At 44.8% G+C, this 13,639-nt stretch overlaps 1 protein-coding gene across 3 annotated transcripts; it reads right to left on the bottom strand.

The window, feature by feature from the left end:
* Window positions 1-374: 374 nt before the first annotated feature.
* On the bottom strand, window positions 375-9,736 carry c6.2 (complement component 6, duplicate 2). Of its 3 annotated transcripts, none has more exons than XM_080510155.1 (18): window positions 9,661-9,736; window positions 9,378-9,558; window positions 8,618-8,774; window positions 7,975-8,119; window positions 7,739-7,880; window positions 6,824-6,962; window positions 6,228-6,425; window positions 4,954-5,197; window positions 4,259-4,381; window positions 4,020-4,186; window positions 3,696-3,921; window positions 3,182-3,350; window positions 2,962-3,073; window positions 2,271-2,403; window positions 1,999-2,193; window positions 1,709-1,796; window positions 1,371-1,615; window positions 375-1,278 (listed from the first exon to the last, which is right to left on the bottom strand). In XM_080510155.1, the coding sequence occupies exons 2-18, from the start codon at window positions 9,527-9,529 to the stop codon at window positions 1,106-1,108; spliced, it is 2,808 nt and encodes a 935-aa protein (XP_080366281.1). In that variant the 5' UTR covers window positions 9,530-9,558; window positions 9,661-9,736; the 3' UTR covers window positions 375-1,105. The 3 variants fall into 3 exon arrangements, with proteins under 3 accessions (XP_080366281.1, XP_080366280.1, XP_080366282.1); XM_080510154.1 differs by having other exon boundaries at window positions 9,378-9,555; window positions 9,661-9,735; XM_080510156.1 differs by having other exon boundaries at window positions 9,378-9,608; window positions 9,661-9,734.
* Window positions 9,737-13,639: the final 3,903 nt, after the last annotated feature.

Raw genomic sequence — 13,639 nt, 5'->3', positions numbered from 1 at the left:
TGAAAAACACGTCAGGGATACATTTAAAGCTGCATGTGGGATGTTTCTCTTGTACTCTCCTGTTTTAAGGTATCTGTGACTTTACCTTGAAGGAGAGTTGACAAATGTTTCGTCTGTTCATTAAAAAAAAACAAAAAAACACTTCATTTAACGGTTTGTCCCTTCTTACAAATCAGAAAGTAAAGTTTATTTATAAAGCACTTTTCACGGATGAAAGTCATAGAATTGTACAGAAATTAAGAGTAAAAAAAACAAAACATAAGAATTTCATAAAATACATGGTAAAAGTAGAAAATGTATTTAACCAAAATCTTAAATTCTTGAGTTGTATTGTTTGATAAGTCGGATTATTCAAATGTGGAAAAGAATCAAAATTTAAGCTTTAATCAAACATTTATTTGAAGGTGTTCTCAGGCCAACATTTAAACATTTCATGAATATTTGTGCAGGCAAAGTGTATTTCTCACAGTACACAGGCCTGATTTGCAATCAGAGACACAACAAAACAAAATGTTGACTTGTTTTTGTTATAGTTGCAAATAAAACTGAAGTCCATGTTCGGTTCATCCTGAAATTCTACCTGAATGTATCCTAAACTTATTAAGAGAAGTTTACTGTGTCTTGAAGCCGGTTACGTTCATTAAAACATGTTGTTTGACCATCGACTAAAGCAGATGTTTTGATGTTCATCCGGACACCTTCATCAGTGGTAGTACTGAATCATGAGATGATTCCAATGAATGCTCACCAGGATCTTAACATGACATCACACATTACATTGCATCCATTCCTCAAATCAAAGTTCTTCTGCCAGTAGATTGGCCGAAATCACCATGAAGGTACATTCATCCACTCTGGTCGAAATGGTTGCAATGTGTTAAATGTGCTGCAAACAAGGCAGACAATATGATGAAAAGACAAACAAAAAAAATTGTCATATCATTTTTATGGTTTTTGTGGATGAGCTTTACACTCTTTATAAGATTCTAACTGTGGCAGTGATCGACTGATCAGAAATTCAACACCAGGCAGGTCAAATCTCTTAAATTCATCTCAAAATTCCATATAAAACAAAACCATCCATACGAAGGTGGGGTCCTCAGGACTAGCAGATGCCTTCCCTGACGGTGTCGAACTTGTAGCTGGCACATTTGAGGGCGGCCATGGAGCAGAGGTTGAGGGTGCGGTCCCTCTGGGACCGCGGCAGCTGCACGCAGAACTGGTGAGTCTGGTCTGCGAGACAATCCCGCGCGGCTCTGCACTCGCACTTCTTAGAGGCTGCGAAACAAACAACCAACAAAGAGCCGGCGTTCAGAATGAGCGCCGCCGCCGCCACACGTTCCGTCACGGGTCGCCCGTGTCCCGCTCACCTGAGCAGGTCTCCCACTCGTAGCAGGTGTCCAGGTCACACGGCTCCTGCACGGAGCTCCTGGGGGACATCTGGGCCCGGAACTTGGCCCACTCCAGCTTGGCTGCGTCGACCTGCTCGCACGACGACTCGCTGACGAAGAAGAGCGGATCGCCGTGGCAACGGCCGGCGTGGAAGGCGCAGAGGGACATGGGTACGGTGACGTCGAGGTCCACGTTCAGAATGCAGAGGCTCTCTGGTTGTGAACTAAGATACACACACACATTTGTACTTCAAACATCCAAACAAAATGCTGTGGATGTATAGAAATAGGAATAAAAAGTTTAAAAAAAAGCTCACAGGCAACTCTCCCGTGGGACACAGACACATTGAGACCCCTGCAGCTTTTGCCCTGGTCTGCACTTGTCGTCAGGTACAAACGGTTCTTCTGCACCAGGAAACAAAAACAACGTACTGTATCCAACAAACAAAGGTAACCGAAGGAACTCTGGAAACGACGCAGTGAGCGCGTTTGGCCACGAGGTGGCACTGTCGTGCTACAACGTTCAAATTGGAGAAGCGCAGACAACGAGGGACGAGTCGACTTTCCCCACGACTGAGGGGGTTGAAACGTTGAGCGTCCGCCGTACCGTCGGTGCAGCGCAGGTCGGCGGGTAGCGGCGGCTCCCACGTCAGACCGTCGCCGCACCTGTGGAGGCCCCCCGGCTGCGGCCGCAGGCCCGCCTGGCGGCAGTTGAAGCCCACCGACTCGCCCAGCCGGTACTCCTGCTTGCTGGGATGCGGCGTCATGTCGTCGGGGGCGTCGGGAGGAAGGCAGATCTTTCCTGAAAGATGTCGGCGAGCACGTGAGCGGTTTGGAAAGCGAGAGGGAGCCGGCACGTTCGGCGGTGAGGGGACCTACTGACGCATCTCCCGCTCGGCTGACTCCAGGTTCCGTCGGGGAGACAGTTGATGAACTGAAAGCCCTCCAGGTCGAAACCGGTGAAGCAAAGGAACTCGTCATCCTCGCCGAAGTCGTAGTACTGCTTGGATTTCTGTGGGAGCAGAAAACATCAGATCCTAATCACATTATCCGGATAAAGGAACTGAATACATAGAGAAAAAAAAAAAGATTATTGAAGTTGAAAAAGTGTCTTATAATGCACTCGGACCAATGTTAATGTTTATAAATCTTTAGATATGCTCATATTTATTGAATGACTGAAAATCCAAGAGCTTAAAAAAGCGGCGCATATTTTGCACTTCGTTCATTCGGTTTGTTTCAAAGCATTCTAAAAAAAATGTTTGAAAGCTGGATGCATGTGTTGTTTTATAAATATACCTGATATACCTTTTGTTTTTTCCTAAACTCAAACTAACTGATTTCAAAGTAAACCAGCCCCAAAACACATTGATTTTCTAAAAGGGACTAATGAAGCATCTGCTTGTATAAGTTTACCAGTGTGTGAATAAAAGAGTCTTAATAAGTGCTCTCTGTCTAAAAGAACTATAGTGCTTCATCACTGAGGGCCTCCCTCAGTCTACAAAATGCAAACATTTTGTATTGTGGTTTATAATCGCACTTGGATGGATGTATGGATGGATGCATTTACCCTAAGGTAGCTGTTAGCAGGCCCTTCCGGCCGCAGACAGCCCTCCACTCCGGGGGGCAGCTCGTTCCTCCAGCCCACAGTGAAGTCGTCGTCGTTGTCGCAGGTCTCCTGTCTGAATCAGAAACCACAACGTCTGACTCGTTCAAGTTCCACCAAACCAAGCGAGTCATGTTAAAAAAAAAAAAAAGGAGTTGAATGGAGGATTGATTAAAGGACTCACTTTGCAAAGATGGAGATGTGACATCGGTCCTCCTGCCTCGCAGGCCCTTCGCAGGGCTCGCCGCCTCTCAGAGGGGCGGGGTTGTCGCACCGTCGAGTCCGATGTCTCTTCATGGAGGAGCCACAGCTGCTCCACGGCCCCCAGCAGCTCCAGTAACCATCAACCACCTCTGTGGGAGTCACACCCGGGGCCGTGAGCTTCACACGAGACGATTACGCGGCGAGCAAACTTCAAGGTTGGCGACGAAGTGAAATGTGACTGAAAGTAAGTCGAATCAAAAAGTTTCTGCAACGTAAAACGTGCTCAAGTTCAAATGTCGCCGGGTGACGGGTCAAAGGTCAAAGGTTGATAAAACTTATCAGGTATGATGCAAGTAAGTTAAAGATTATTGTCTTCAAAAAAACGTTACCAAGTATCTTTTATTTCCCTCCAACATGTTGAGTTGCTCAGCTTTTAGCCTCATAGGATGAGTTGGAATACGATTTGTGCGACTCGGTGCGAACACGATAGATACCCGAGGTGTAGTCTGGAGCACGTTTCTCGCAGTTGGTGCCGAAGGTGCCCGTCTGACAGACACACTTGCACTCTGTGCCCGACAGGAGCGGCCGGGCGTTGTTGGGACACGGCGCACATTTGCAGGTGTCGAACTCCCCCAGGTACTGCAGCAGGGCTCGTCTCAGGTGCCTCCGCTTGGTGGCGGCGCAGGGAATCCCCCGAACCAGATCCACGATGGGAAGCACCTGCGCGGAGCCAACACATGAACGCCGTGACCGGGAGGCGTCAAACGTTAACGACACGAAACGCCCTCAGGGAAGTGTGTGTGTGTGTGTGAGTTCACCTGGTAATCCACCACTGCGGGGTTATCCAGAACAGACTTGGCCCAGTTCTTGAAGGCGGTGCGGTCGGGAGCGGAGCCTTGTCTTTCCCACGCCAGCGCCGCGGCCTCTCTGGTCCGGCCCCCCTTCACCATGGAGAAAGACTTCTCTGCCGCCTGGATGTATGAGCCTGAACAAGATCAAGTGCCGAGTCAGCGGGGTTCCCTCTTTCCGTCAGAGACACGGGGAGTAACGACGCGACCTTGATATTTCTCCGTCATCCTGTTGTCGCCGCAGCGCTGCACACTGCTGTGCTCGGTGTAGACGATGACGGTCCAGGTGGTCTCCTTACTCAGGCAGCCTCGGACGTGCTCGTCTGTTTCACCTGTCCGGGAGAACAGTCACATACGAGACAGAAACTCAGGAACTTACAACAACTGATCATGATTATTATTATTATTATTATTAAGAAATACGTATTAAAGGTCCCATATTATACAGTTTTCCAATAACTTCACATCAGTGTCAGAGGTCCAACAGCATTGTATTCAAAGGTATTTCTTCAAATCGAGCCTTGGTCCTGAATTCCAGCCAGTCTAAAAGTCCCTCTCGGCGTCTCCACTGAGAACAGGCCGTTTCTGTGCCTGTACCTTTAAATGCTTATGAGCTGTGTCTTGTTTCCGATAGCATTTTTGGGGAAAAAAAAAAAAAGCTGACGTCACAAAGGGAAAATCTCTGATTCGTCTGTATGACAAAAAGACATTGATCAGAATATCGCAGCATATACCATCTGGGACCACTAGGTGTCTCTGTATGACAACAGAATGCCACTACAGAAAGACCTCCTTTACTACTGTATTTGACTAACTTGGCAAAAAACAAACAAAACAAAAAAAACAACCAAACAAACCATAGAGCTGCATGTGGTCAAATCTGAATCTCAGAAGAGAAAAGTACCAGCAGTGGTCATCTCCTCTCGGCTGTACTGGTACAGCAGGTCGTAGTGGCCTCCCAGCCTCCCCGAGCTGTAGTAGTGCGTCCCGAAGCGCTGGAATATGTCCCTGTACAGGCCGTAGTTGTAGTCCAGTGGCAGAGCTTGGAGAAACTGGAGGAACGGCTGCGACAGGACTAAGTCCCCCGGAGGCTTCACTCTGAACGTGGACACGGGAAGAACCTGATGGACTCGGATGAACTTGGAGTCCTGCGGTGGAAACGATGTGAGCCTCCTATCAGGATTTTTACTTGGAATATACAGTGTATGAATATCATGTGAACGTATACAAGAAGAGACCTTATGTCCAAAGATCACTTACTTTCGGTTCATGTTCATTATAATGTAGTTTTTCCATATTTTCCTAATTTTCTTTGAGTTATTTTACGGAAAACGAAGGTGATTTATGTAAAACTGCTGCATTTATCAAGAAATATTCATGCTTTTGTTGCTCACTGAATATCAATAGACAATGAATTTTCAAAAAATCTTAACATGTTGTGATAACAGTTACTAGGAGACAAAAGTCAATCAATCAATCAATCAATCAATCAATCAATAATCACTCATCATTATTCATCACTAAACAATAGTCATCTTTACCAAAACAGCTGTTTAATTCTGGACGAGTATCAAATGCAGGACATGTTTTGATATTTGCACCATGAGAATATTTTAAATAATGTACTGTGGAAATTGCAGCTTTTCTACTACATTTAATAAAAAAAAAAAAAAAAATATTTACTGTTTAGACTGGGTTGTTTTTCAGGATGTAGTTGTGCCTCTTTGGACAAAAACTGATGTGGAAGTTTCAGTTTTTGGTATTCAAAGGTTAATATATCATAAGGGGCTGCAGGTGGACATTTATGTAACTTTTAATATAGCCTTTTTATTAATTATTTATTTATTCATTTATTTATGTATTTAATACTAAAATCTACAAAGTTTGAGCTTTATTCCCTGTATCCTGGATTATTCTTACTCTTCTCTAATCCAATGTATCTATCGACTATGACACTGTATCTTCAGCTCACATTTAATCAGCTTTATTATTATTTGCTGGTTTTTTTTTAAAAGAAGCATAAACTGTTGGTCTTATATATATATATATATATATATATATATATATATATATATATATATATATATATATATATGTCCCTAATTTTACATCACATCACAGGAGGGCACCTTCCTGATGATTATAAACAATGTGCATGTGAACTTTTCTGACACTCACCTTCTTCTTCGAGGCCTCGAAAGCCTCTTTGCTGGAGGAGACCCTTGTGCTGGATCTGTGACGAAGGAAGAAGATGGGGAAGAAGAACCCGTCTTCGTTCCTGGAGGTGGTTTCCGGCTGGGTTGTGGATCGTTTCAGGCTGATGGACTCGGCGATCAGCGGCTGGGGCTCGGTGCTGAAGTCCTCCACCTGTCCCACCTGTCAGCAAAACCACACCTGTGTAAGTCAAGGACTGCGCTCAGAGTTAAAGTGAAAGTCACTGTGGGTTGAGGATTTCTGTGCTGCAAACATACAAACAGAAAGTGTTTTATTTAGTTGTGGGACTCAAAAATGTTTTTTTTTTTAAATCGAAAAAGAACAACTTGATGAGCTCCCCCCAATCTGACTGTCCGTCCAGCCTATCCTTTCTTCTCCTTCTAGCCCAGAAACACAACAGGAAAAGCAGAAACTCTGCCTCTACGAGGCTGGTTCTGCAGGTTTCATCCAGTTTTCCCTCCTCTGCTTTTCTCATGCGGTGTTGTTGTGTTTTTCTCTGTAATAAGTGACTGTGCTGTAATTGGTGCCATAAATGTAACTGCAACAGTTAATGAAAATACCTTAATCTCAAAGCTCTCAAAGTTGTGTGGCACTCGGTGGTAGAGGAGCGTGCTCTCCGGCCTCTTCAGCCTGCAGTCTCCTCCCATGAACATGTTGTCCAGCACGGCGGCCCTCGGCTCCTCCGCCAGGGCGTCGAACCTTCACACACGTAAAGCGCAGCGTCTCAGCTCGTCCTCCAGGACATTCGACATCGGTCACAGAGACACCCAGCCTGTCCCTGGATATATTCTCCGCTGTATTTCCGCTCAGATTGTATCACTCGAGTCATCTTCACTTCCGAGTGTCACATTATAAATAGACTCCCGTGTGTCAACAACATGAAAACGGCCTTGAAAGTGAAGTATATTTTCTTATATCGTCTCATATATGTTTTATTTCTTATTTTGCTATCATGCTGCTCTTCTCTGTAGTATGCAGGCCGGCTCCAAAGAGTCCCGACAGAGTCAAAGGTCAGGTCAAATGTTGGACCACATCATCTTCTGTTTGGACTTCTGGAAGTTAGGAGATGTCCTAAGTGAGGCCACAGATGCTATGGCGTCAGTGATGTTTATTGTCGTGAACTAATTAGCTGCATGTGTTGCTGACCATATAAGCGACGGAGTTTCCTTTGTGTGTCAGAGTTGCATATTGGAAGTCACTTCTCTCACCCTGTCATGTCATCAGCTTTTGATTTTTTTGGATGTCATCCTATTCGATATTAAACATTTTTAACCAAACGAAGAAGCGTCGCTGAAGCCTGTTTTATCTCCAGCTTCCATCCTGCACTGACGTTTCCTTCAAAAGCTTTAACTTCCCATCATTGCAAAGCCCAACTCAGAAACCTAATGAACAATTGTGATTTCAAAATGCAACAGACGAGTGCCCTCCAGACGGGAAACCAAGCCGTTTTGAGTGACCTCCGACCTCCAGCTCACCCGTTCCCGGCCAGGTCGGCCCCCGGGGCCACTCTCTTCTCGGCGGGACACACCACTTTGGAGCTGTCACAGTCCCGCTCGTCCGAGTTGTCCACGCAGTCGTTCTGTCTGTTGCAGGTCAAGGTGGAGTTGATGCAGCGTCCTGGGGCAGGAGGACGGGGGGGGGGGGGGGGGGGTTGTGAGCGTCTTACACGTGGCACGTATTTCTATTCTACTCTATTAAAAATCAGAAGCACCATTGTCACACTTGAAGAGGTCTCTGCAGTCCACCTCGGGCAGCTTGCACTCTGTGGAGGGATAGCAGGGCCGCTCCTCCGTCAGCTCCACGCTGCAGTCCGACCCGCCGAACTGGGAGGGCGTCTGGATGGCCCGGGTCCGTAACTACGGGCAACCACATCGGAGAAAAGATGCTGATCAGACGGCAAGGATGAGGGGGAAGACAGCGATCAAGTCAAGTCGCGCAACAAAATAAAAGCTGTTATCCCTCATTGTGAACAACAGGTAAATATCTTCATGTACTTAGAATCATGTTTCACATGTAAATCAGGTTTTTCTGATGCATTTATCACGGGGATTTTTGTCATTCCCTCTCAGTATAATGTATTCTTCAGTCCTTGTTTCTTCTTTCCCTAAGACGAAACTAAACACAACCTGTGAAGATCAGAAAACACTTACAAAATCTTAAAATATCAGATGTGTTGGTGGTGTTTTGGTATTTTCGTGAGCCTTCTGGTGATCATGTCAGAGTTCAACCGGTCAGCCCAGGTTCAAAGTGTTCTGGTGTCAGAAATACTACAGGAAATCGTATCTCGGTGTGTGTGTGTGTGTGTGTGTGTGAACCCTGGTCAGTGGTTTTCGGTGTGGCTGCATGTTTCCTGCCTGTTTCCTTGCGCAGGCCGAGCACTCGGACCACGGCCCGAACTCTGTGAGCAGGCAGTTGATGGGACAGGCCTGCTGGTTACACGCCTTCCTGTCGTGGCGCTCACACAGCTGCTGGCAGCTGTTCTTCCAGAAGTAATCGTCGTACTGAAACTGCCTGTCCAGATAAAGCAGGTGGAGATGCAGAAGAGTCACAAAAAGAGCTGAAAGCAGTATGGGAGCAGAGGGGTTTCACCGCCTCTGTCAGCCCGACGGTAATTCATTACAGTAATACCACTTTGCTGCTTTCAGGGGCAGCAATGAGTCACATTTCGGCTTTAAACTTCTCCAGAGTGATGCGTTCTGCCCACTTTGTCTTATAAAAACACCCAGGTCATGCCCCGGGTCATACTGAATGAGACATCATGGAAATATCTGCAATTTCAGTGTTTTAAATTAAAATCAAATAGAATTTGATGATCAAACTGCCGCATCTGATATAAACTTAAAATACAATTAAAAAGGTTTAAAAGGTTTGAAATAACAGTAAATTTGAGGGCAGGACTGCAAGCTGGAGTGTCTCACGGTACCACCATGTGGTAGAAAGTGGTATTACAAGTAAGGACACTTAATTTATTTTGAACATTTAAACCCCCCCCCCAAAAAAAAAAAAAAAAAAAATTAGAAGATCTGTTTGTGAGAAGTCGGCTGCAGTGTCACACATTCAGTAATTCCATGAGCAGTAAAACATTAGAACCCTGAAGGCCCCGGAGCGTCTCACCTCTGTCTCTGCTGCCCGCCGTGGTTGCAGGTCCTGGTGCAGGTGGACCAGGGGCTCCAGGGGTATCGGTCACAGAAACAAGCCCGGCACACCAACACGCAGCCCAGGAGCTGCAGCAGCAGCAGCAGGAGAGAGCTGCTGGACGGAGCCATGAGGGCAACTCACCTCTTCTACTAAACTGCTTCCATTATGCAGGTTAGAGACAAAACAACTGATAAACAAAGGGGGGGTCTGATGAAGGACGAAAACATAAAAGCAATTCTAAAGTCATTTGTAAACTCACCGGGAATCCTGACGTGGTCTTCAGCAGGTCTCCTGCTTGTCTCTGCGCTGCAGGCAGATCTGAGGTCTGCGTCCAACACACTGAATATAAAACCTCCGGCAGGGGTGTCTCACGAGGATCCAATAACAAAAACGAAAGTATGCTTCGTGAAAACAACAGCAGCAGCAGCAGTCACTGGACAAAATGTCTTCTTACGTAACCTTCCCCGTTACTGGAAGGAGGGAGACTTTGGATTTTCCCGGCTGCCGAGACGTAAACCAGATGTTCTGACACTTTGAGATACCGCGGAGGGAACGACCCTTTCTCCTCTTTCTACACTTTCACCATCGATTCCCGGCGCCAGCGCGTGAATCCAGACGGACTCGGGACACAGAGTTCTGGAAAGTTTCTGCCTGGCTGGAGGATTTCGTCGAGCAGTAAAGTCCCACTGGTTTATTGCTTCAAACACAAAGACGGGGGAATGACGACGGTGAAAAGACATTCAAAGTCGAAGGTTGACGTTGAACCACGATCGTGTTCACATGCTCTCTTTATCGACGAGTACTACCCCATATAAGTTACTTTGACCTGATGAGTCTGACTTCTGCTGCCATAGTCACGATTTGGTGTAAACAAGCACCGACGTGTGGATCCGTCGTGTCTTGTATGAACGGTTGGGGCAGCTGCCGGCGCTATGACGGTATAGAGGATTTCCTTACACACCTTTTTGCCTCCTCAGTATCAGCCGAGCATCCCCGATGGGAGAGGTTTCATCTTCGAATGGACACTTAAGGATAACACGCCATGTTCGCTGGATTGAAAAAAAAGGATTCCAGAGTCCAAAAGAGCAGCTTCAGCATGCAGAGGAAGAGGAGATTCACATCGCGGAGGCTCCACCAACAAATCCGCAGCAAATCCACGACGCCGGAAGGTCAATACGAAATACATAAATGTTGGAATGAATCGACAGAATCTAAATTGTACACCCACCCAAGGGTTAAAACACCTCAGGACCACTGGACTCTTTCTCTTGAAACCAGTTTTACAACGTGTGTGTCTTGTTTTGTGATATTGTGTGAGTTTTTGATCTCCGTCTTGTCGTCGTGTGCCGCCAATCGAAAATGAGAATCGGTTCTCAGCCGACTTACCTGGCAAAAAAAAAAGGTTTGAATAAAGATCTTTTCGTAATCTTTCCACCGTGAAACTTCGAAAATCCTAAAAGTCACGTTCAGCTGAGGTTAAACACATTTGAAGTGTCCAGTTTCCCCCCCCACAATATTCACATATTCATGCACAATCGTTTGTGTGACATTGTGGAAATAAATAAATATATATAAATATGTTGACTGAACCAGATTTGGACTATAAAAAGGGGGTCAATGTGTCAATTTCATCCACAATCCTGCTTTTTACATCAGCATCATCAGTTCAAATTGATTTATTGCAGAACTCCTGCACCACCCCACCCTCCTCTAAGAAAAGACAAAAAAAAAGGATCATATTTGAATATAAAACTTTATTCACGTTATAAAATGTTCTAAGCTGTACATAAGTTTAGCTGTTTCTCTACGTTGCAGGACACACAAACTACACAATGTTTAGTCTGAGTCATACACATGCGGAAACAACATTACCACACATCACGTTGAAGGGAAAAAAAAAAAAAAAAGACAAAAAATAAAACGTCACGGACACTAATTTACACGTTACGCTTACATTCAATGGAGAATGGCTCTAATACGACGACGTGGAGAAGCTCGTCAGTGGGATTCCATTTGGTATCTCTTTTAATTTACACGGTTTCTGGAGGTGAGGCGTCTGCAAAGCCCTTGCCATGGGAAATTAAAGCCAAATGTCAGAAGTGCTAATGCGAGCTCCCCCTAGAGGATACAGTGTGCGTTACACCACAAAATTGCAGAATGAAAAACAGCATTTGCGAAGAAAAAAAAAAAAAAAGAGAAATATTGCGTAGAAATTTGTCATTTGATGAGAGAAAGTCAAAATATTTGAGCGACAAAGGTTCTGAGGACAAGGAGGAAAAAGGATCAAGCATTAAAAAGAGGAATAATTCATAACGGGGGTGTCAAACATAAGCCTCCAATGGGGCCCAAGGCGTGAGGAGGCAAATTGTAACGTGCCATGCGGTGACTGCAAACCGAAAATGCAGTTGTTATAGTAGAAGTTCGTCACATGTTTCACTGTATTTTGCACCAGAGGTTTTCATTCAAAGGTGTCCTTATGTCGATGTTGTTGGAATTGTTTGGTTTTGCAAAAAAGTATAGACATTTTCGTCACGTGTTACTCTACAAAGAATAAAGTGTAAAGTTGAAATCCAAAGGTTATTTATGGCACTGTTTTACCGGTCCGGCTCAAGATGAATCTGGGCTGCATGTGACCGCTTGTGGGTTTGACACCGCCGATTTATAACTGATCTGCCTTTGAACTCACACAACAAAGCCTCAAGAGTCATTTCTGGAGTTTTTTTTCCCCACCTTACGACTGAAATATACAAGACATTTTCAGAATGTTCATTCATTTGACATTAATTTGCAGTTATTCACAGATAAATATGCTGATGTCTGGATCTATAAATCCACCACATGCCATCCTTTGGAGAACAGTAGCTGTAATGGTCAGTTCATATTGCATAGGGTGCTTGATGCAACAGAAATCAGCAGAAACCGTCATCTGCAAGTCAAATGGTTCCTCCTCTGGGGAGCCCCGCTAAAGTGAATCTTTTTTTAAAATGTAAATTAATACATAGATTTGAGGTTTTCTAGGCAAATAAAATGTTTTGATTATTTTGATTTGATATCAATGCTGAATTCAGCAAAAGTAACATGAGCAGTTGTTTTCAGGACTGATTGTGATCTAACAAGTTTACGGAAATGATCATAAATATGATGCAAATGAAAGTTAAGAGGTTTATAATCCGGCGTCACACACAAATGTATTTCATATCATTTTTTTCACGTCAGATTTGAAAGGATTATTTGTGCATCATAATGAAAAAGTTGGATTTTTCCAGTTATCATTATTCCCATCATTCATCCTCTGGGGATCTTGATAATTGTCTTGGAGGTGACTGTAAAGTGTTGAAAATGATGAGACAAGAGCTCAAACCTCCTGTAAATCCTCATCTTCCACCAGAAGTGACGATGAACTGAGTGACACCGACGGAACAGAAAGGCTGCAGACGTCTAAGAGACGAAGTCCTGCTTGAAGCTCTGACGCGGCTTCTACGCTTCGTCACGGCGTGGAGTTTATTTTACACTGCTGATTATATTCTAGCTCCTCTTCTTCTTTACAGTCGGACAGACGTTGTTATTGTGGGAGCCAGTTTGTGTGTTTTGCACCATAATACTGTGGACGGACTGCTGCTTGGTTCGACACGGACTCGGCCTCCACTGAAGGAACACATTCAAACACGGAGGCGCCACACGAGCACGATGTGAGACTGACATTTTTTTTTTTTTTAACCTGTGCATAGCCTGAATATGTACATTTATTAGCTTTCCTCGAATACGAACAGAGAGAAATGGCTGCGAGTGGAAAAGTAAGTCTCAATAAGAAACCGAGCTGTGTGACTCTACCATGTGATACAACAGTAAGCATTATATGTCTTTCTTTGCTTTTTTTTGTCTCCTACTGCCTGCAGCTCTGGTCTACCGGCTCCTACAGTGGTTCCCATCCTGGGGTTCAGGACACACTGGGGGGGGGGGTTGGATCCAGTGATGACATCACTGGATCGCACCATTAAACTGGTATTGACCTATAAATAAGGAATTTGCATATATTGCGCGGATAGTTTCCTATGAATTTGTCCACATTTTACGATTGTTTAGATGGTGTAAAATATATATAAAAAAAAAAAAAAAACCCCAGCAGCAAACGTGGCCAAAGACATTTGACCACACAAAACTCAAAGCTTTGTAACCACGTCCTCACCGTCAGTCCGAATTTCGGAAGATTTTGAGACAATTACACGTGAATAAATATG

Source organism: Blennius ocellaris, assembly GCF_963422515.1.
Source record: "Blennius ocellaris genome assembly, chromosome: 15".
In the NCBI taxonomy this organism is placed as follows: domain Eukaryota; kingdom Metazoa; phylum Chordata; class Actinopteri; order Blenniiformes; family Blenniidae; genus Blennius; species Blennius ocellaris.
Note: the sequence above shows the minus strand (reverse complement) of the source record. Positions and strands in the feature narration are given on the sequence as shown.